At 34.5% G+C, this 22,949-nt stretch overlaps 1 protein-coding gene across 1 annotated transcript in view; it reads left to right on the forward strand.

Annotated features, from left to right (window-relative positions):
- Window positions 1-3,847: 3,847 nt before the first annotated feature.
- The window catches only part of AHI1 (Abelson helper integration site 1), a 227,732-nt gene continuing 208,630 nt past the window's right edge, over window positions 3,848-22,949 (forward strand). The window contains 5 exon segments of the mRNA XM_074309767.1: window positions 3,848-4,172; window positions 10,426-10,494; window positions 13,648-13,772; window positions 17,894-18,492; window positions 20,905-21,098. Coding sequence (XP_074165868.1) covers window positions 10,485-10,494; window positions 13,648-13,772; window positions 17,894-18,492; window positions 20,905-21,098 — 928 coding nt within the window. The 5' untranslated portion in view covers window positions 3,848-4,172; window positions 10,426-10,484.

Genomic DNA, 22,949 nt, shown 5'->3' on the forward strand with positions numbered 1-22,949 from the left:
TGGTGACAATCCCACTTTTGTAAATGAGGTGGGAGGGAAGAATGCTATGGAAAATTTTCTTTTAAGTCCAAGCTCTGGCTTCTCTGGGATCTAGTGGTTTAGAAAAGAACAGGACCCAGATCTTAAGGGAAATTCTATGTAATATGTTTTGTAACTTCTTTTCTCATTATATTTATTCAGTAAGTATTCTTTTAAAAAATTGACATTAATTGATTAAATGAAACTGTGACACTAATTACTGACTCTTACTAGTGAAGGAATCATACTAGAATGGGGCTTGAGCTAACAGTATCAGAGAAAAATACCTCCAATTTCTTAAGGGTATCAGGAGGAGATGTCAGCTTTTCTAGGAAAGTTCCTTGCTATATGCTCATTCATGCACCCAAAGTGCACTTGATGAGGTATAGAATGGTCTAGATTCCTGGTGGTCTAGAGGTTAGTGGCTGTAAGAGAGTTAATAAGAATCTCCTTTAAATAGGCCACAGGTTTTAGGAGTGAAAGAATTCACTCATTCCCGAGTATTATTTGCAAAATGAAAGTTTGTTAGATAGAAATCAGTTTACCCAAAATTTGACTTCTATAGTGGCAGATCTATGGAAAATGGAATTTTACACTGAGTGGACAAAGTCCTGGCAGCTGAGTGAGCCACCAAGGTCCATCTGCAAAGACTTTAGTTGATGAAAATTCATTATTTTGGATATCTTAGTGGGGGCTGGGCAGCCTAAGCAAGTCAGAATGGAGGTTGGGACAAGGGTAGATCTCCTATTAGAATTCAAAGGGATGCTTTTGACCAAGATTTGTAATTGAATCAAAGGCCCTGGGATCCTGGAAAGAGAACTTGTCTGGGGAGTATATGCCTCAGCCAGGAGGGGCTGGGAATCTGAAAGGAATCACAGATCAATAGGAAATAGTTTCTTAAAAGGACCTGGTCTTTCTGATCCTTCTTCCAAATAATGAACTGTATCTCTTCAATATAGCATGTATTGATTTACACACACACACACACACACACACACACACACACACATATATATATATATATATATATATATATATATATATATATATATATATATATATATATATATATATATATATATATATATATATATATATATATATATATATATATATATATATATATATATATATATATTTGTCTCCCAGCTCTGAGATGTGCAGACTCCTGACCCAGGTCTGAGATCAGACCTACCAACCAAGTGTTTCTAACTCTCCACTTAGTCTAAACTCTGTCCTAATGTATACAACTGCACTCTAGCTCTATCCTGGTCACCTTGATGGCATGCTTCAATGGACTGCATTCCTGAGCTTGGAATTTCTGGCTGGACACCGGAAAGTCTCCAGCTTACACAAATTCTCTAAATTCCCCAGGTCAACCTTGATGTACATTCTGGAAGCTTCCTTGTGCTACACTAATTTTTTTCCTTTCCCCTAACTTTCCTTTACTAGTGACCACAGTCTGGTTTTCTCTCTTTTGAATTTGCATTATGCTTCTCCATATCCCCACTTCAGCATTTTCTTCATACTTATCAAGCAAAGTATTTGTTAAATGCCTAGTATATTCTAGGTAGGGTGCTAGCTGAATACAAGTACAAAAGATAATGCATTTCCTACTTAGAATCATCTTACATTCTAATGTGACAAAAAGTACATATAAAATATGTATGCAGTATAAAGGTAATACAAATACAAAAATATAGTAAAATATAACACAAAGGAGTGAAAAACAAAATCGTTTGGGAGGAAAAGCACTATCAGTTGAGAACAGAAAAGGCTTTGTACAGAAAATAGTGCTGCATCTTAAGGATGGAATCACTAGAGAAGGAAATGGCAAACCACTGCAGGATCTTTGCCAAAAACCCCCCCAAAATCTCAAAACCTTTGGATAGTATTAGCTTACTCAGGTCTTTGAGTTTATAGCATGACTGAATAAGCAAGATAAAATGCATTCTAGGAAAATGAGAGATGGAGTGAGGAACAGAGAAAAACAGTTTGGTTGTGTTTGGCATGGAAAGTAATGTTCAATAAGGCTACAAAGTAATGTCCAAAGCTGGAAAGAGGTTGTGGCCAAGTTGTATAAAGAAAAGCTAAACAACAGGTTGTCTTAGAAGCAATAGGAAGCCATTGGAATTGGTTGAGTAGATGACTCATATGATTAATCCTTGCTTAAGGAAAAATATGGCATCAATTAGGAAGTTGGCATTTAGGTGAGAAGCGATGGGAGCTTGGATCAAGGTGATAATTGTGTGAGTGGAAAGAAGGGGGTGAATGTGAGAGGTTTGGTGAAGGTACAAAGAGCAAAATTTACCAACTGATTACCTATGTAGTGTGAAGGAGGGTAAACCTAAAACATTGGAAGAATTATGGTTCCTTCTATAGTAATTGTGAAGTTTAGAAGATAAGATTTAAGAAAAGAGTTCTTAATCTTTTCTTACTTTTCTTTGGAAGTTTTGTCCTTTTAGTTTTTTGTCTTCTCTTATCTGTCTCTTCTCAAAATAAATTTTTTTCCTAGATATTCATCCTTCATGACTATTTATTCTTGTGTCCTCCCAAGATTTGTTATCTTCCCTCCTCCACACTTTTTTTCCATTCCTGAACTTTCCTGTTACTATCAAGAACATCACCAATCCTTCCGTTCACCTAGGCTCTCAATTTAGATATTCCTAAATCCTTTGGCCTTTCTTTGTAATATATTAGAGGGTAAAATGAATTGTTATAAAGGCTTCCAGGATGTTCACTTTGAAATATTCAACAGACAATTTAATGGTACAGGACAGAAACACAAGGGAGACATAGGGACTCGGGCGCGGGCTCGAGCTCGACTCGCTCTGGCGCTCGCTCTCGCGCTCTCTGTGTATATATTTTACATATTTATGAGTCATCTGCATAAAGATCAAAATGAAAAAATGAAATCCACAGGTGCTGATGATGCCATACAGTGGTCCTCAAACTTTTAAAATAGGGGGCCAGTTCACTGTCCCTCAGACTGTTGGAGCGCCTCACACTGTCTCCGCCACCTTAGCCCAGTGCCGGAAGTGTGCGTTGCTAACGTGGTATATTGGTTCAATGGTTGTCTCACATATTCAATAATTCCTCTTCTGATTTTGAACTGTATTTTATTACATAAAAATCCATCAACTTCACCTAGATCTCTTAGAATTCTTAATTTTCTGCAGCTCTGTTCAAGTGCCACCTAATAAGAGGGGACTTTTATTAGATTTTCCCTCCTGTCCAGCTATTTATTACTCTTCCTCCAAAAAATTACTGCTCATTCCTCTTTCATAGATTTCGTATACATTTACAGGTACATTTTATTTTACTTTTAATGAAAGAAAGCTTCTTGAAAGCATTTTACATATATTAAGTGCTTAAAAAAATACTTGAAATGATCTATATAAATCAATACGCAATAACATTAGTTAGATTTAAGCATGAAGCAAGGAAGAACTTTCTATTATTAAAGCAGGAATTCTTGACTTGTCTGTGCACCTAAAAATACTCTGACAATTATTACAGTCAATGTGCTTATTCCTCTTATTTTAAGCATTCAAAAAGAGGAATCTGAGACAAGTTTCACGATCGCGCTATGTAGGTCAAAGACATATAAAAGGTTAACTTTAGAGCGGAATATAGGCAGTCCTTAAATATCATTGGCTGACTTCCGGCGGCTTTTGGTTGCAGGTTCCGCCTCTCAGTACGCTCTTAGCTTTCTTAGGTTTAAGTGGCGGGTGCATGCAGGCCGGCGGGCCAATCCCGGTTCTCTAGAGGCGCCCCAGCCGGCGCCGTTGCTATTGGCTGGAGCTCTAAAAAAAACCTAGGGCGGGGTGGGGCGGCCCAACCTCGGTTGCTAATAACAACGGAGGCGTCGCCGTAACTGACGTAAACGACTCGCTGCGCATTAAGTCCCGACTAAGCAATACTTCCTCTGGTCCTCCTCCCTCCCCATCCCTACCCCAATCCCTTGGATCCCCACCCCCTTCCCTCCCCTAAACCATCGGTTAAGGAGCGAGACTGGGCAGCCTTCTCCTTCCCGTCTGCCAGCTCTAAGCTCTAGTGCTTCTCCCATCAGGTAGTTAGATCGTTCAGCCAGCGTCGATTTAGGAAAAAGGACGGAAGCCCACCGCTTCCTCTGGGCTGCGCATCACCTCCTGGTGAGTCGGACGCTCTCTGGGCTTTCAGTCGCCAACTTTTCAGGCCAGCGGGCGACGCTGGTTAGCTTCTGTTTCTCGGTCCCCTCTCGTGCGTGAGTGCCTACGTACTTGCGTGTTAATTTCAGTCGCGCGCTGGCGGCACGTCCCTGCCGTAGTCAATTTCCCCCTCCCAGGCCCGCACCTCCCGGCACTGCGAGCCCCGGGGGTGGGTGTGCCTTTGCGCTGAACTGGCTAGGGCCTGTGATGGCTTCTGCTATCTATGGCCCTGTGGGCGCTAAGCGACCGGATTTACTTTGAGCAGCCTCTGTTGCTTAGCGTAAATACTCTGGCAAACAGAATGGCCTAGATCCTTTAATTCTGAAAGGATCCCAGAGGCTACCCATGCTAGGGGAGGAATGCCCTTTCCAAACATTGTCCACATTTGATCATTGTTGGCATTTTGGAGGAATTTTGTTAACACAAGTTTTGTTTTTCTCCCTCCTTTTTGGACCTATTTTCTCCTTTTTTGAATATTTTGCTATATGACTTTCTTATTTTTCTTTTGTGTGTGTGCACATTTTGTTACACAGGTTTTATACTTTTGGAGTTAAAAAGTTAGAAAATCTTGGATTTTCATTCAGAAATCATCCGTTCTCTCAGTTGTTGGAAGCATTTTTCATCAAGGGGCCTTTGAAATAGTCTTGTATCCTGCAGCCAAATCTTTTACAATGTATCTTCCTGTTATTGTATACAATTTCACTTTGCACGAATTCATATGTTTTCCCAGATTTTTCTAAAACCATTTTACTCCATTATTTCTTACAGCACCATGATATTCCATCACAAATATATACCACAATATCCCCGCCATTCTCTGGTTGATGGGCATCCCCTCAGTTTCCAATTCTTTGCTACCACAAAAAGAGCTGCTATAATTTTGTGTGTGCGCATGCGCACGCGCAAAGAGATCTCTTCCTCTTTTCTTTGCTCTCTTTGGGATAGTAACCTTCCTAATGTTGCTGGTAGCAGTATAGCTGCTTTGGGGCAGCTAAGTGGTTCATTACATTGAGTGCAGATTTGACTTTAGACAACCACTTGTGTGTGACCCTGGGCAAGTCACTTAACCACCATTTAGCTCCTCATCTTTTCAAATGGGGTCATGTAGTGTTCAGGTTTTCTGGAGGTCTTGGAGCAGCCTTTGTTTCAGTAATCATCTGGAGATTAGCCAGAGATAAAGTCCAAAAGTCTTTATTGTTTCCTTCCACAGTCTTGTCTCCTAGCCTGGGGCCTGGGCCAGCTTTCTGGTAGGAGAAGAGAAGGAGAATGGATAGCCACCCTGAGGCTCTTTATCTTCTAGTGTCTCCACTAACAATACATCAATAACTCAGTTTTTCCATATCCCCTAACATTTGTCATTTTCCTTTTCTGTATCTTCTTCTGTTGGATAGTTGTGAGGTAGCACTTCAAAGTTCTTTTAATTTGCATTTCTCTAATCAGTAGTGATTTAGAACTTTTTTTTTCAATGTGATTCTTTATAGCTTCGATGTCTTCTGAAAACTATCTGTTCTTATACTTTGACTATCAACTGGTGAATGACTCTTATTTTTATAAGTTTGATTCATTTTCCTCTATCTTTGAGAAATGAGATTTTTTTTATCAGAGAAACTTGCTGTAAAATCCTCCTAAATCCAAAGCCTCCAGTCAGCACGAAGGTAGAATCTCCAATCTCCTCCTTCCTGAATCCTGGCTCTGAATCTCCTCCAGCTTCCCTGAAGTTTTCCTGGGAAGTCTTGTCCTTGACTCAATCCAGACTGCCCCTTCCAGACTGCCTCTGACATACTCAATGTTGGCTCCTTTTATTCTCCCAGAGAATGCGCTTGTGGGTACTCTCATGGGCTTGTGGGAACTTCTTACAGACCAATGAGCAAGTTCCTTTTAAAGGTGTAAACTCCTTGAAAGGTTTGAACTAAAGGTGTGAACTAAAGGTGTGAGCTAGAGAATTGTTAAGTACCATGCTAAATTAGACAACCGAGTTAGCATCTAGTAATCCTAACAATTTCCCTTCTAATTTTGGCTGTATTAGTTTTGTTTGTAATGTAATGTAATCAAAATTATCCATTTTCTTTCCTGTAATCCTTTCTATCTCTTCTTTGGTTATAAACTCTTCCATTAGCCAGACATCTGATAGGTACACTTTTCCATGCTCCCTAATTTACTTGATATTACTCTTTATGTCTAACTTTTTTATCTATTTTGATCTTATCTTGGTATATGGTGTGAGATATTGTTCTTTGCCTCATTTTTCCCTAGCAGCTTTCCAGTTTTCCTAGCAATTTTTGCCAAACGTTGAGTTCTTACTTCAAAAATGTGGGTATTTGAGTTTATCTGGGAGAGACTTGGGCTTATTTATGGGGGAGCAGCCCATAAATAGGGAAGAATTGAAAATCAGTGAGAGAGTGAGCATATGTACCAGACCTCAAACTATATTATAAAGCAGTGGTCATCAAAGCCATTTGGTACTGACTAAGAAATAGGGGAGTGGATCAGTGGAATAGGTTAGGTGCACAAGACACAGTATCAGTGACTTTAGTAATCTAGTGTTTGATAAACCCAAAGATTCCAGCTTCTGAAAGAAGAACTCACTATTTGACAAAAATTGCTGGGAAAATTGTAAAATATTGATCAATATCTAATGCCCTATACCAAGATAAGGCCAAAATGGGTTCATGATTTAAACATAAAGGGTGGCATATAATCAGATTAGTAGAACAAAGAATAGTTTACCGATTTGTGAAGAAGGGAGAAATAACTAGTGAACATTATGAAATGCAAAATGTATAATTTTGATTGCATTAAATGAAAAGCATTTTGCATAAACAAAACCAATGTAACCAAGATTAGAAAAGAAACAAAGCTGTGAAAAAATTTTATGGCCAGTGTTTCTGATTTAGGCTTCATTTCTAAAATAGAGAACTGACTCAAATTTATAAGAATAGAAGTCATTCCCCAATTGATAAATGATCAAAGGATGTGAACAATTTCCTTCCTTCCTTCCTTCCTTCCTTCCTTCCTTCCTTCCTTCCTTCCTTCCTTCCTTCCTTCCTTCCTTCCTTCCTTCCTTCCTTCCTTCCTTCCTTCCTTCCTTCCTTCCTTTCTTCTTTCCTTCCTTCCTTCCTTTTTTTTCCTGAGGCAATTGGGGTTAAGCGACTTGCCCAGGATCACATAGCTAGGAAGTGTTTTGTCTGAGACCAAATTTGAACTCAGGTCCTTCTGACTTCAGGGCTGCTATTCTATCCATTGCACGACCTAGCTGCCCCCAGACAATTTTCAAATGAAGAAAATTACCATTTCTAGCCATATGAAAAAAAATTTCTCTAGATCACTTATTGATTAGCGAAATACCAATTAACACAAATCTGGGGTACCACTTCACATTTCTCAGATTGACTAAGATAACAGGAAAAACTAATAATAAAAGTTGCATTGTATATGAAAAAACTGGGGCACTAATGCATTGCTTGGTGGAGTTGTGAAATAGTCCAGTTATTCAGGAGAGCAATTTAGAATTATGCCCAAAGGGCTATAAAACTCTACATATTCTTTTATTTAGCAGTGTTGGGTTGGGTTTATATACTGCTTCATTTCTGTACCAAAGAGGTCATAAAAGAGGGAAAAGGACCCACATGTGCAAAAATGTTTTTAGCAGTCTTTTTTATAGTGGCAAGAAACTGGAAACTGAATGAATGCCTATCAGTTGGGGAATGGTTTAATAAGTTATGGTATATGAATGTAATGGAATATTATTGTTCTATAAGAAATGAAGCAGGCTAATTTCAGAAAAGCTTAGAAAGACTTACATGAATTGATGCTGAGTGAAATGAGCAGAAACAAGAAACATTCACAATAATAAGATTATGTGATGATCAACTATGATGCACTTGGCTCTTCTCAACAATATGTTGATTCAAGGCAGTTACAATAGACTTGGGATGAAAAATGCCATCTGCATCCAGAGAGAAGTACGGAGACTGAATGTGAATAGAAGTATAGTGTTTTCACCTTTTTTTTTTGTTTTTTTTATATTTCTCATGGGTTTTTCCCCCCTTTTGGTCTGATTTTTCTTGCACAATATTACAGATATGGAAATATATTTATATCAGACTTTGTTGTCTTGGTGAGGGGGAGTAAGGAAAGGAGGGAGGGAGAAAAATTTGAAACACAGTCCTACAAAAATGAATGTTGAAACTCTCTTTACATGTATTTGAAAAAATAAAATACTATTGAGAAAAAAAAAAGTGGGCATAAAAGAGGGGATAATTTATTATTGAAGATAGCTGCTCTGGGTTCACATGTACATGGAGAGAGAGTTTGCCTTGGCTGGGAGAAGGGCTACTTCTTGCCAATCTTACCTCTTTTTTTTTTTTTTTTTTTAAAGTACTCATACTATTTATTAATATACTCTGTATATCTTAATTCATTGCTACTATGCTTTTTGAGTTCTTCTGTCTGATTTTTTAATATTTTCATGTATTCCTATTTGCTACTCAGTTCTGTCATTATGTCTTTCTCAAGGGTTTCTCTGCTGTCCAATTTTTCTGTGGCCTTTAAGCTTACTTTTAAAAAGCATGTTAAAAATAAAAATAAATAGATTTAATAGTGCAGACATATAACACTCTTGATACATGACTTTTAGTGAATGAATTGGGTTACATTTTTTGCAGAATCCTGCTGTATTCCAGTCTTCTCTTTTCCTTAATCTCTACTTCATACAACTGCCAAAATAATCTCAAGGAGGCATGGATTTACCCATATCCTTTCCCAACTCAAAAACCTACAATAATGTTTTCACTGACCCCATAACAACATTGAAATTTTTCAGCCAGGCATTTAATGACGCTTCTATCTGACTCCCCTATTTCAAACTACTACACTTCCAGCCACACTGGACCCCAAGCTCTATTCTTCATCTCCCACCTCCTTGCTTTTCTACAAACTGATCCCTAAGCCTAGAATGTACTCTGTGTGGTAGTGAATAGAGACTTGGCCTTGGCGCCAGAAAGACCTGGGTTGGATTCTGCCTAGGATACTTCCTGGCTTTGACCTTGAACAAGGCACTTGACCTGTCAGTGTTCTGGACCACTCTCTTAAGACTATAAATTACAGAGAAGGTCCCCCCCCTATGCCCTGGTAGAGGGAGTTTCCTCACCTGAGAGTTCCCCGCCCATTGGAGACAGGTCCAGCCTCTTATTCTGTTACTATACTTATTTGTGTGTAGTAATTAACATTTTAACATTTGTGAATCTCCACATCAGTATCTCATTTGATTTCACAATAGCGTTTTTAAGAGAGTTGCTCTATAAAGATAATCATCTTTGTGTAGATGAGTGGCAGAGAGGTCCTTGCTCAGGGTCACCCATTAGCCAATGACTGGATCAGGAGTCAAAGGCAAGTCCAGTGCTTTATCCACTGTACCTTACAGCTTATTTGCTATCCAGTAGGAGGCCAACCAGTCTTTCATCATTTATTAAGTACCTATGGTGCTCTTGAAGATGGAGACTTAAATTTTTATGCCCAGCATCAAACACAGCACCCTTGTGGTGTAATAAAATTTTGTTATATTTAATTGACTTATATTAGAAAGGTCATTATTACTCTCTTCTTGGTTTTATTCCAATTACTTGAGATAATAAGATAAGTGACTTAAATCTTGATTATCTCTGATAGTATTGTATTTAAAAATACATATTATCAAACTACTTTCTGACCCTCCTACTTTTTGCTTGCTTTTCGTTTTAAATAACTTTGTTATTCTACTTTTATTTTTATAGAAGTTACAGTGGTATTCAAATACATCATTTGTAAAAATATTATGTGAGAAATTAGGAATTAATATATTACCATTTTCATAATAGAAATGTGGGGAAATTAATTTTGAGCTGATAACTGTTTCTTCATTGAATTCATTATAACTACTGAATGACAGGTATCTTTTGAAAGCATATAATTTACATTCAGGAAACCACTTACTATTGCTTTTCAAGATATGTGGGTTTTTATATCTAAATATTTTTATTCCAATCTAAACCATTTAGCTTAGTTAATTACAATAATTAATCATAATCATCCATTTCAATGGTTAGGTTAGTAACCTTTATTATATTCTGGAGTTACGAACTGCTTTTGATTTATTCCAGGAGGGTATTCATAAATTTATGATTTTTGTATGTACACTTTAACTTTTATGTATGAATCTTGTTTTTGTTTACTTTTACAGAGACTGCTGATTAATTAAAATTCTATACTGGCATTTGACATTTTCCAGAAAGACCAAATATGCCAACAGGTAAAACTTTTTTAGAATGTTTGCTTAAAATTAATTTTTTGCTCATTTTTTTAAAATTCATGTCTTTGGGGGGAGATTAGTTGAATATGGTAAATAGAATAGAATAGTCTATCTTTACTAAAATATTTTGATTTACACAATATTTAGTCTTCTTATTTTTAAAATTAGGATAAAATTAAAGAAGGGAAAAGTTGCCTTTCCCAGTATGTTACTTATATTATTTTAAAACTTTCAAAATATAATCTAGATAAATTTGATTATTTTATGTTATGAGCACTAAGCACATACAAATAAGTGATTGCACCCTTTTGGGTTTGACTCACTTCAAAGTGATTTAATTCTACAATAAACACTAGCAACTCCTGATATGTGAGAAATATTTATGAGGTGCTAATGACATTTCTCTAATTCAAAAATTAGTGATATAATCAGTGTGGGTATTCAGTACTCCATCTCACTCTTCCCTTTTCATACTGTATGATTCATGTCCTCCCATAAATCCTCATTAGAGGATCTTGGCTTGCCTTTAATTTTTTCTAATATTTCATGGATACCAGTGTAACCATTGGGAAGTGTCTCTATATCTCTGTCTCTGTCTCACTGGCTTTCTACCTTTTCTGGCCACATATATCACATATATCAATAGTTGACCTGTTATACACCACTTTTCACACATAGGTATTTGTTAGTAATATGCTTAAGAATGCTTCTACTCATTACAAATGTCTTTTCGTTGCCTTTCAGATGAGCTGTAGTTTTGGTTCTTTAATTATGTTGCTTCATCACTCAGCCATATAGCATTATCAGGAAAAACTTAGTTTAAAAGATGAGTTTTAATGTCAAGAAGCAACTTAAGAAAGTGAAAAAATTTGTGCAATTTCCCTTATGTGATCTATCTCACTGACTTTATTTTAATCGATTCTGGACTGAGCTGTTTTTCCAGTTTATTGGAATTGTTCAAGCTATGAATTCGGCACTAATCGTTTTCCACTTTTTTTTTTTCCCTATGTGAATTTCAACATACATTTCCTCTGAGTGACCATGGACTCCTTGAAGAGACCCAGTAGTTTTTCATCCTTTACTTAGTACCACAATGTCATTCAAAGGAAATATGGAAGTACACATGATTTCTGTGTGAACTCTTTTGGCAAGCACATATCATGCTATTTAATATCTTGTTGATAGTATTTGTTAGAGAATTGTATAATGAAGTTGCCTCTTTTTCCCCCATCTATCAACAAATCTTTTATGATCTGAATATAAGTCTGGTGCAGATTTCCCATTGAAATCTTTAAGATTGTGTTTTGATCTATCAAGTGAACTGCTTTTTTTATAATCAATAAATATTCCACAAACAACAAGCATTTTCTTAGTTATTGAAGATGTAATTCCCTGTAAGGAATTCTTTATTAAAACATGTTTGCTCCCATCTATTTTTGTCACTGATAGCATAGACGATTTTCTTAAAGCTTTTAGAGTATTGAGAATATAAACTTGTAGGTCAGTATTTATTGATATCATTGTAAGTTGCCTTTTTTTTTTTTTTTTCCCCCCCTGAGGCTGGGGTTAAGTGACTTGCCCAGGGTCACACAGCTAGGAAGTGTTAAGTGTCTGAGACCAGATTTGAACTCGGAACCTCCTGAATTCAAGGCTGGTGCTCTATCCACTGCACCACCTAGCTGCCCCCATAAGTTGCCTTTTTAAAAAAGTACTAGTAATCTCCAAAATATTTTTCATTCCTTTGGAATCTTCCTATTTTAGATTTTGAGATAAAATCCCCCAAATTTTCTTAAATACCATGCTAAGTTTTGCATAATTATGCATATATTTTTGTACTTAGAGAGTAAATCATTTTCTTTTATTTCTTGATAATTTACCACAGAGTGTTTTTTTTTCCTTCAGTCTAGTTTTTTACATTCATTAATTTTTTTCAATAAATATCTTTTTTTTTACATTACTCTTCTGTGTGATGCTATGGTTTGTAGTCAGACATAATTAAATGACAATAACATACACATATATATGTATGCATGTATATATGCATATATATATGTGTGTAAGTGTGTGTGTGTGTGTGTGGGTGTGTGTGTGTATGTATCTGCATAAATGTAATAGAAACCTAGTTAATCAGTGCTATTTTTTACTTTTTACTTTTTTTTTTTTGTTGAGGCATTTGGGGTTAAGTGACTTGCCTAGGGTCACAAAGTTAGGATCAGTACTATTTTCAAGCAGTGTGACATGGTAAAGAGCCTTGCCTTATTCCTTTGCCAATATTAAACCAATCAGTTGTTTTGTGTTCACTTCTGTTACTTTTTTGCCTGTGTACACATTCCTTTGGGGGACAATTAAGATGATCTGCTAATTCCATCTCTTAAGAATAGGCTGCATTTTGCTGTGATCCATACAGCAAAGCCTTTAGTGTATTCAGTGAAGTAGATATTTTTTAGGAACTCTCTTTTCTTCCCCATAATCCAGCAAATGTTGGCAATTTCTTCTCTAGGACCTCAGCTTCTTCAAAAGCAGCTTGCTCTTTGGGTTGTGTTCTTGGTTCATATATTGCTGAAATCTAGCTTGCAGAATCTCAAGCATGACTTTTTTGGTGTGTGAAATGAACATAGTTGTTTGGTAATTTGAAGATTCTTTGGTTTTGCCCTGTTTTTTTGGATTGGGATATAAACTGACCTTTTCCAATTCAGTGGCCATTGTTGCGTTTCCCAGATTTGCTTAATGGTATCATCTTTTAGGGTTTTAAATAGCTCAGCTGGAATTCTATCATCTCCACTGATAGCCGCTGATATCCACTAGCGTTAGTGTTAGCAATGCTTCTTAAGGCCCACTCGCTTTCATTTTCTAGGATGTCTGGCTCTGGATCAGTAATCACACTATCATGATTATAAAAATGTTAACATCTTTCTTGTATAGTTTTTTAAAATTTATTCTTCCCACTTCTTAATATTTTCTACTTCTGTTAATTTCTTGTCATTTCTATCTATACATACACATACACACATACCATGTATGCATGTAAATATAATAAAATATTTTGCCATTGGAGAGTTTAGTTTCAAATTTAGTATTATAATGTAGTCAGATATCTATTGTTGGAAGAGATTTATTTGGTTAGCTGACAGTAACTTTTATAATATTTCCTAGTGGAAAGTGAAGCAAAGGCAAAAACCAAAGTCCGTTTTGAAGAATTCTTTAGGAGTCATGCTAATTTAGTAGCTGATAAAAAGAAACCCAAGAAGAAAGTTGTTAAATCTGAAGAAAACATTTTGGTAAGTTTATATCTTATTGATGATGAAAATTGCTTTTTAAAAATGATTTTTATTTTGCAGCTATAAGGAATTTTGAAAGTTTTATTATGATAACTAATGTGTCATGACCAAAGATCTATAATGTAAGGCAATAAGAAGCAATAAGAATTGTTACCCTGAGTCCCACATGTGGTTGAATCATCTCAGTTGCTGTGGTCCCTGAGATGAATTGTGAAAAGCCAAGGGAATTTTTCTTGCTAGCATTATCAAAGATTTAAGAATATTTTCCCAGACTTCATTGTATAAGCTTTTAGTTTTTAGCACAGTATTGGTGGATTATTCTCTCTCCCACTGCCTCTCTCTATGTGTCTCTTTCTTCTCTCTGTCTCTCTCTCTGTCTTTGTCTCTCTCTCTGTGTATCTGTGTTTCTTTCTGTCTCTGCTTTCTCTCTGTATCTCTTTGTCTCTGTCTCTCTGTTTCTCTCTCTCTCTCTCTCTCTCTCTCTCTCTCTCTCTCTCTCTCTCTCTCTCTCTCTTTGTGTGTGTGTGTGTGTGTGTGTGTGTTTCTGTCTCTGTTTCTCTTTGTCTCACTCGCTCTCTTGCACTTTCTCACTCCTCCATGTGTCTCTCTTGCTCTGTCTCTGTGAGTCTCTCTTTTTCTCTCTGTGTCTCTCTGTGTGTCTCTCTCTTTCTCTGTCTCTCTCTTGCTCTCTCTCGCTCTTTCTCTGTGTCTCTCTCTGGCTCTTTATTCACTATTCCATGTTGTCTTTGTATTATTCCATCTTTAAAACTGCAATCTCTGCATTAGAAAAATTATAGCATTTTTTGAATTTGCCCTTAAAGGTGATTTGAAGGAATATGGTTGAAGTAAAGACATGTAACATATTCTTAGCAACACTATATGAAAGAATTTCAGGTGAAGAAAAGTTGTCAGCTTACAGATAAACAAAAATTACAGTGACAATAAATTTCTTATAACAACAGTAAACTTAAGGCCGGTTTATAATGAGCATTAGGTGAGATACAACATTTAGATAAAACATGATCCCTGCCCTAAAGTTGGTTATAGTCTAGTAGAAGAATCAATCTCAACAATCTCAACAAAAATAGCTGTAGTGTCCAATATTATATGGTGAGTACATTATAAGAGTAAAAGAATAAAAGGCTTTGTTAGATCTGAGGAAGAATATTATCAACTGGAATGATAATCAGAGGGTTTTTTAAAGTAGCACAGCTACTTTGAATTGAATTTTAAAGGGTGGATAAGAATTTATACAGTGAAGAGATGCAAAGAGAAAGAGAGTGTGTGTGTTCCCAGAATCTCTATGCAAATATATACATGCAGGCATAAATGAAGAGCATTTATTAAGCAATTGTTATGTGTAGAGCACTGTGTTAAGCTGTACTGATAAAAATACAAAAGATATATATATATATATACACACACACATATATATATATACATGCATAAATGAATGAAGAGCATTTATTAAGCAATTACTATGTGCAAAGCACTGTGTTAAGCTATAATACAAATACAAATACAAAAAAAAAAGATGTTCCATATCATCAAGGAGTTGAATCCATATTTTGATTTGGAAAGTCACAGGTGAATGAACCAATAGGAAAATAGATTGATACACTTTCTATTAGGCAGTATATTGATTTGATTGATTCCAGGGTTGCAAAGGGGAATGGCACTAGTTGAGAAGTACCTTTGATGTCAGAAAAAAGTGTTGGTGATTTACTCAGTAAAACAATAGCAATTTGAAATTAGCAAATTTGCTTTAATAAATTGCTGAACATTTTTGAAGAGAGGAGTTACACTTTTTCATAAAATATCTATTCATTAAAAAAAGATCCAATATGAAGATTTACTGGAATGGAGATAGTGATCCAGGTGTGATAAGGACCTGTTTTATTTTAAGAATTGCTAATGAATTAAAGAAGAGTGAATGGGTTTGAGGGATGAAATTCCTAGGCCCTGGGAACTGATTGGATATGGAGTGGTAAGAGGGAAGGAGGAATTAAAAATAACTTTAGACTTATAAACATACCAGATTGGAGCATAGTAGCACTGTATACAGAAATAGTGAATTTGGGAGGACGAGCAGCTTTCAGAAGAAATGTTTTAATCTAATTTTGACACATGCTGAGTTTAAGATATATTGTAGTGTGTGTAGAGTCATTTGTAGGTTCAAATTTGACTTCAGAAACTTTGCATCTCTGTGACCCTGGATAAGTCATTTAATTTTGTTTAACCAGTTTCCTTACCTGGAAAAATTTCAAAATATTATCATATATATCAAAGTGCTGTTGTGAAGATCAAGTAATATATATAATGCACTTTGCCAGTGTTAATGCATTACATCAGTCTTAGCTATTCAAAATTATTATTGTTTTGTTTCCATATTTTTATGGGACTTAGCTAAAAATAGATCTGGAACAATTTGATTTTTCTGCTTTTTTATATTCTGAGTTGCAGAGATAGAGAAAAGATAAGATTTTTTATAGTTGAATAAGAGTTTTAGTATATAAGCTTACCTTCTGTAGTCTTAATTCACAACTTCTGTACTGGTCTGAGGATACACAAAATCTGTGCCGTACATCATCCTGGATGACAGCTCTTTACGGAGTTGTCCTCCATTTTATTGTGTATGTTAAGATTTTAAACTTATTAAATCCAAATTCTATTTTTTATATCACTATAGAAATGAGATGAAAAATCTAATGTATTTTTCAGAAGAACCATATAATTGATGCTATCCATGTGTATAAAGTAATCAATAGAATAGTTTCTAGAACTTGAAAACCCAACTCAGCTCTCTTTAATGAGTGATAATAAATTTAGTGCTAGACTAATGTCTCATAGGTTTAAACTATTAACCTAAAAATCCCACATTTCATATCTGTTATTAGCATCACTGTCATCTCATTCTCATATTTTTGTTAGGTTCCTATGGAAATGGGGGGAATAGATATATCTACTTTTATAAATAAGATTAAGCTTGTTTTCTGTGGGACAACTCCAGTAGAAGATAGGATGAGAGGTTTGACATATACCTTGTTCTTTTCCCTTTACATCGTGTCTATATTTTGAAAGTATTCATGTTACAGAATTTGGAAATTAAGTGCATTAGATACTGACATAATATAATATAGTTGTCCAAGTTGTGTAGGTCAATGTTTTGTATAGCAAATTGTCTTTTATTGAGGTGAAAAAGTTCTAATGGATAATTCTAGCTACTTGATTATGTCTTTTGGTGTATCTCATACTTAATTTTTGTATTCTGCAGTGATATATTTCACAGTTTGTTTCATAACAAATGTTTCATAAAATGGATCAGTCAGTAAATCTAAGCTCATTATATTTGATCACAAATAAATGGACAATGAGTATTATTTTTATAAATTTGAAACTATTCCTTTTACTTGGGAATAAAAGACCTTTGTCATAGAAACTTGCCGAAGTATTTTTTTTTCTCCAGTTAATTTTTTCCTCTAATTTTAGATGTAAAAGTATTGTTAATGCAAAAAATTTTAATTTCATGTAATCAAACTTGTCCAGTTTATTTTTGAGATAATATGGACAAACAAGAGATAAATATTTCCTATTATGAACTCTTTCCATATTCATAGTTCTGAAAGGTAATTTCTTCCTTGCGCTTTTCTTTTATGTTTTGACCATTTATAAGTTGAGTCCTGTGCTCATTTGGAGCTAATCTTGGTATATGGTGTAATGTATTCTTCTAAATTTAATCTCTGTTAGACTGCTTTCTGGTTTTCCCAGTTGTTCTAGTTATAGAACTTTTGTTATATATAAATAATAATAATATATATATAAATAACATATAATAATATATAATATAATATAATATAATATATATATATATATATATATATATAAAATAAAAGTTATATATAACTTTTGTTAGGGATAATTAATCCTTACTTTGGTAACTGGGTCTTTGGATTTATTGATACTACTAAATTGAGTAACTTGTTAAAATGGAAAGAGCACCATTTACTTTTGCATTTAAGGAAACAACTGAAAATTACATATTACATACTCCACTTGATATTTTCTTACTATTTATGTTCAAATATATTTTTAAAAGAAATTTATATGTATTCTATTTCTAGCTTGACACCTTACGGAGTAATCATGATCTTACCAAAGAAACAAGAAGTGCTGAGGCAATTATCAACAGCACTTATAATCCAGAGAGGAGCCCCCGATTCACTAAAAACAAACCAAGAGACAGAGGTTCAATAGCTGAAAAAATAAACAGTGATGATTTTGCTTTAGAACAAAACCAACAAGTAAAGCCCAATAAGAAGAAGAAGAAACCAGTGCTACAAGATCAGTCTAATAAAGAAGAAAATACAGAGGAAGTGGAAGCAGGTAGTGTTGAAAGGAAGATTAATCATTCTCCAAGAAAAATAAAAAATAAATCATCATCAGATACATCTCTTCAAAAAAGTAAAAAGACAAAAAATGCCTCAAATGAAGTGAGAGACACAATTGAATTAGATGAGGAAGAACAGCTAATAAAAGCATATGAACTCCAAGTAGCTGAAGAAGCAGCTAATGCAATTAGGAAGAAAATAAGAATGAAGCTTAAGGAACAGATGTCTCATTTAGTGTCTGATAATCAGAGCCAAGAAGAAATATTGAACAGTGAAATGGGAAAAAATAAGAAAAAGAAAAAAGTTCCAGCTATGCTTGAAAAAGAAACAAGGTATTTTACCACTGGTAAATTGTGTAGAACTCCTTGGATTTTCAAATGATTTCCCAGGCTAGTTGTTATTTCATATGTGAAAATATATTAAAATGTATTTGGAAATTGTCAGCACTATATCCATATCAACATTATTTTTAAAAAGATCAAAGAGGTATCTTTTCTGTAACAATTCCTTTGCCTTTTGGATTTTTCTATAAGATGATTTTCATGTACTGTTCAGCTTTATCCAGGATATGGCATGACATTATATAGAAGCTGACCAAGCATACTGTTATTGGCATTTTGGCATTTATCAACATTTGTAGAGTAGAACCTGCAGTTACACATTTAATACTGAATTACTGGTTTTTTTTTTTAATGACACTAGTAAATGTATCCTCAGTTATCAAAATATTCCTACCTTTTAAAAAATTAAGTTAATGATTTACTACATCTTACAATAAGCCCATTTTGACTTTCTTTTCCTGTTTGCTTTGATCTTTGCTTAATGATATGTAAATACTTAAAAATCTCTAAAAAGTTAATATAGAGGATTTTTTTTGGTAATAGAGAACTAAAATTTTTCTAGTTTTAGTGATTATATCAATTTTTGTACTTTATATATTTATTTTATTTTACAAATATATATATTCATATATATATTTTAATTTATATATTATTATATCTATATATTTACAAACAATAGGGGGAGATGTGGCTTATCATATTTACTTGCATATTTTCCCCTTTGATAAAGATAGATAAATTTTTAGATAGATATTTTCCCCTAGATAAAGATGAAACTTTATGCAATCTGCCTTAGGCAGCCAAAGCTGCCTTAACATAGTTTCATGTTATGTACATAATCTTTTTTGAGTTAAGGGCAAGCTCTCTTCAGAGTCTCAGAGAAATAAAAATGTTGTTGAGTCACCATATTTCCTTCTGGGCATATGTTGAGCATACTGAATACAGCAAAGTGCATTGAGGGGAGAGGAAGGAGCACTTTAAAGTAATGTTTTGCTCATTACTAAAGTTCAGGGGATGGCCCTCATGCCTGTAGTAGAAAACTTCTTCATAATTTCAGGTTCCCTTCTTGCTGGTAGCAAAATTCCTTTTTTTCCAAAGAATATGCAACCCAAGGAAATTAATAATGCATTGTAGTATGTAGGTAATCTTGAAATCTGTGTCACTCTACATGAGTTCTGCTAGATCTTATAAAATGGAAAGTTTTTGAGGACATGCTCAGAAATGTCGTATATATCCCTTGCCTGTGCACCAGCTTGTCATAATTCAAAAAGAACCATCACAAGATGTGGTTTTGAATTTTTGCAGCTATAAGCAACTTACTTGTTGACTAAATTAAAGAAATGTGATCTGTATAAATGGAATAAAGTTCTGATCTTGGAGAAATGATGGATTCTTAGAGCAGAAGCATAAACTTTTAACTTATCTAATCTATTTTGAATGAAAAGGAAAAAAATCTGATCTAGATGTATTTTGCAAGCTAAGAACTCAAGAAGAAACTTTATTTTTTTCCTGGCTTTTGTAAAATTTATTATTTTGAAAATATTTTTCACATGTTTCTTTAGAAGTATCTTTAGATTCTTAAATTTATAATTAAATACTAATTTTAAATTATGTGTCATTTCACATGAACTTTTGGAACTTTCTGAATTCTATCTTGTTAATCTTTGCAAGAAAGCTATTATTTTCCTCCTGTTTGTTCTTAATAATTAGTAAAAGTAATTAGGAATAACTTAAAGCTTTTATTTTTAAACTCCATATATTAAAATTCTACTTTAGCATTAATGCTTATTATATATCATTAACATTATATAGTTACACATACTATAACTACATTACTGTATTTCTTACCGATTCTATAGTTCAAAAATTCATAATTAACAATCTGTAATTGTTTGGACATTATAGAGTTTGAGATAGGCAATAAAGATCTATGAATTAGGCACTTTGATTACATAAATGAATTGACTCAGATAAGGATACATTTTAATGAGAATATAATAAAAATAATTATATTTTTAGTCAGCTCTAAACTGAAGTGCTACATGGAATTAAAAATATAAATAGTTTATACTTAATATTTCAGAGATCTGCGATTTTGTCAGTATAGTACTTCACCCACCACCAATCCTTCTATAAATTATTAATTATTGAGGATTTCTGTGTTTGAAAAAATGTATTGCCTTGTGGCCAACCTGAATATGAATCTTTCCAAACTTAGTTAGGGTGGTAGTTGGATGATAGATATCATCAGTCTCTTCCTTGAAGACTTTCCAATTTCCTGCAAAATATTAAGGTATTCCACATCAATTGTAATATGATTTGAGGCTTATCCTTCCCTAAGCCATGCATAACAAATTGTTAGATTGTATATTATTTGACAGTATTTGGATGATTACTTTTCAGTGTGGCATCCCTTGCTGAGCTGCAACATAATGTAGATGAAGAAAACATCAAAAAGAAGAAATTATCTGATGATGTACCTACTTCAGATTTTAATCAAGGGAATGAAATCAAGGCTTCAGAAGATCAAATTGTTGAGGAAAATGTGGAATGGCCAAAAGCTAAAACAAAAAAGACAAAAAAGAAAACTAAACCAGGTTTGTGATTTATATAATTAGAAACACATATGATATTTCCTTCCCCAAATCTTTTATCTTTTTAAAACAAATCAAGTCACTAAAAAATAAATTTTTAATGGACATATAGCTTAATTATACAATGGAAAGATCACTTGATTTGAAATCAAAAGACTTCAGTTTAGATCCTAGCTAGATGTCTTAGTTTTGAGTTTCAATTTATAAAGTGAAGTGAAGCTGAATTAGATGATCTCTTAAGGCCCTCTTCAGCTCATGTGACCAATGTGTTTGGTATTTATTTAGCACAACCTTTCAAATTCCACTAAGGCATTCTGGTGCACATTTATTTCTCTCTTTCTTTCTCTCTCTCTCTCTCTCTCTCTCTCTCTCTCTCTCTCTCTCTCTCTCTCTCTCTCTCTCTCTCTCTTTTTTTTTTTTCTCAATTCTGATCCCAGCTCACTAGCATTTGTGTAATATGTCAAAGATTGTCTTTCTGTTTCTTTGCTATCACATCTGTATATACACATATTGACAATTAAGCTATCTATGTTGTTCATTCACTCGTATTTCTTTATCCATTTGGTTAGACCAAACTTTTCAGTGAATCATTGATCTTATGTACAAGTCTCTGTAGTTTTCTGAGAAAATGTCTTTGGCAAGTTTGAACATTGTGAGGTCTTCACTATCTAGAGGAAATTCCTCTTCAGCTTACACTGTAATAGATCTCTTCGTACTTTGGGAAATTATCAAGTTCCTTGCACAACTTCCAGCTTCTCCCTGAATCTCTTAAAAAATTAATATGTCTTGTTTCCACATCACTTCCATTTACAGATATATCCTTATTCCTGCACCAAAAAGTGAAATAAAAGAGGGGAGGAAGTCAGGCTAACAAATAAATTTATCCCAAACAGATCTGATAATATTTGCAGTGTTCCACACATAGATTTCCTCACTTCTATAGAGGAGGTGTGTAAGGTGCATCTTTTACTAAATTTAGCACTTTAGTAAAGTGCTTGCTAGAAAGCAAAGGTACTTTCTTTGGGACTAAGCTTAGATATTATGATTAAACTTCTTTCAATAAATTTGTGTTGTTTTCAACTAGTCAGTCAACTACTAATTATTAAGTGCTTAGTTTGTGCCTCTGGTCTGTGCTAAACTCAGGGGAATCCAGAACAATTCAAAAACAAAAACTTCTGCTCTTAAGAAGTTTAGATGCCAATGGAAAAGATAATATGTAATTAAAATAATATGTGAAAGAAACTTCTAAAATAGAGAGAAAGTCTCTAGTAGTTAGGAATATTGGGTGAGTTTGCTCCAGAAGGTTGACATTTAAGCAGTCTTAGTGATATCAAGAGGTAGAGATGAGGAAGGAGAGAATATGTCTTAGTGATAGCCATTTCCGTGATGTAGAAATGAGGAATGAAATTGTGTGAGGGAAGACTAATTAGAAGGCTGACTTCACTGGACCACAAAATGTATGGATGGGGGAGTAAAGCATGAGAAGACTGGACAGGTAGGAAAGGACAGGTTAAGAAATCTGTTAAATAGCAAGGACTTGATATAATCTGGGAAATCATAGAGAACCATTAGTTTATTAAGCAGAAGAGTGACATGTTTAGATCTACTCTTTAGTAAAAAAAAAATCACTTTGGAAGATTGGAGAGACTAGAGACAAGGGGACAAAGAAGGCTTTTGGGATGGTTTTGGTAAGAAGTGATGAAGGCATGAACTAGGATGATAGCTGCATAATGGAGGAGAGGGGAAAAATGGATTTATGCAAGAGAAAATATGAAGTTGGAAACAACAAAATTTGGCAGCAGATTCGATATAACTCAGGTGAATGAGGTGAATAAGAATAAGGAGTTGAGAATG

This window comes from Sminthopsis crassicaudata, chromosome 4 (genome assembly GCF_048593235.1).
Source record: "Sminthopsis crassicaudata isolate SCR6 chromosome 4, ASM4859323v1, whole genome shotgun sequence".
Taxonomy (NCBI): domain Eukaryota; kingdom Metazoa; phylum Chordata; class Mammalia; order Dasyuromorphia; family Dasyuridae; genus Sminthopsis; species Sminthopsis crassicaudata.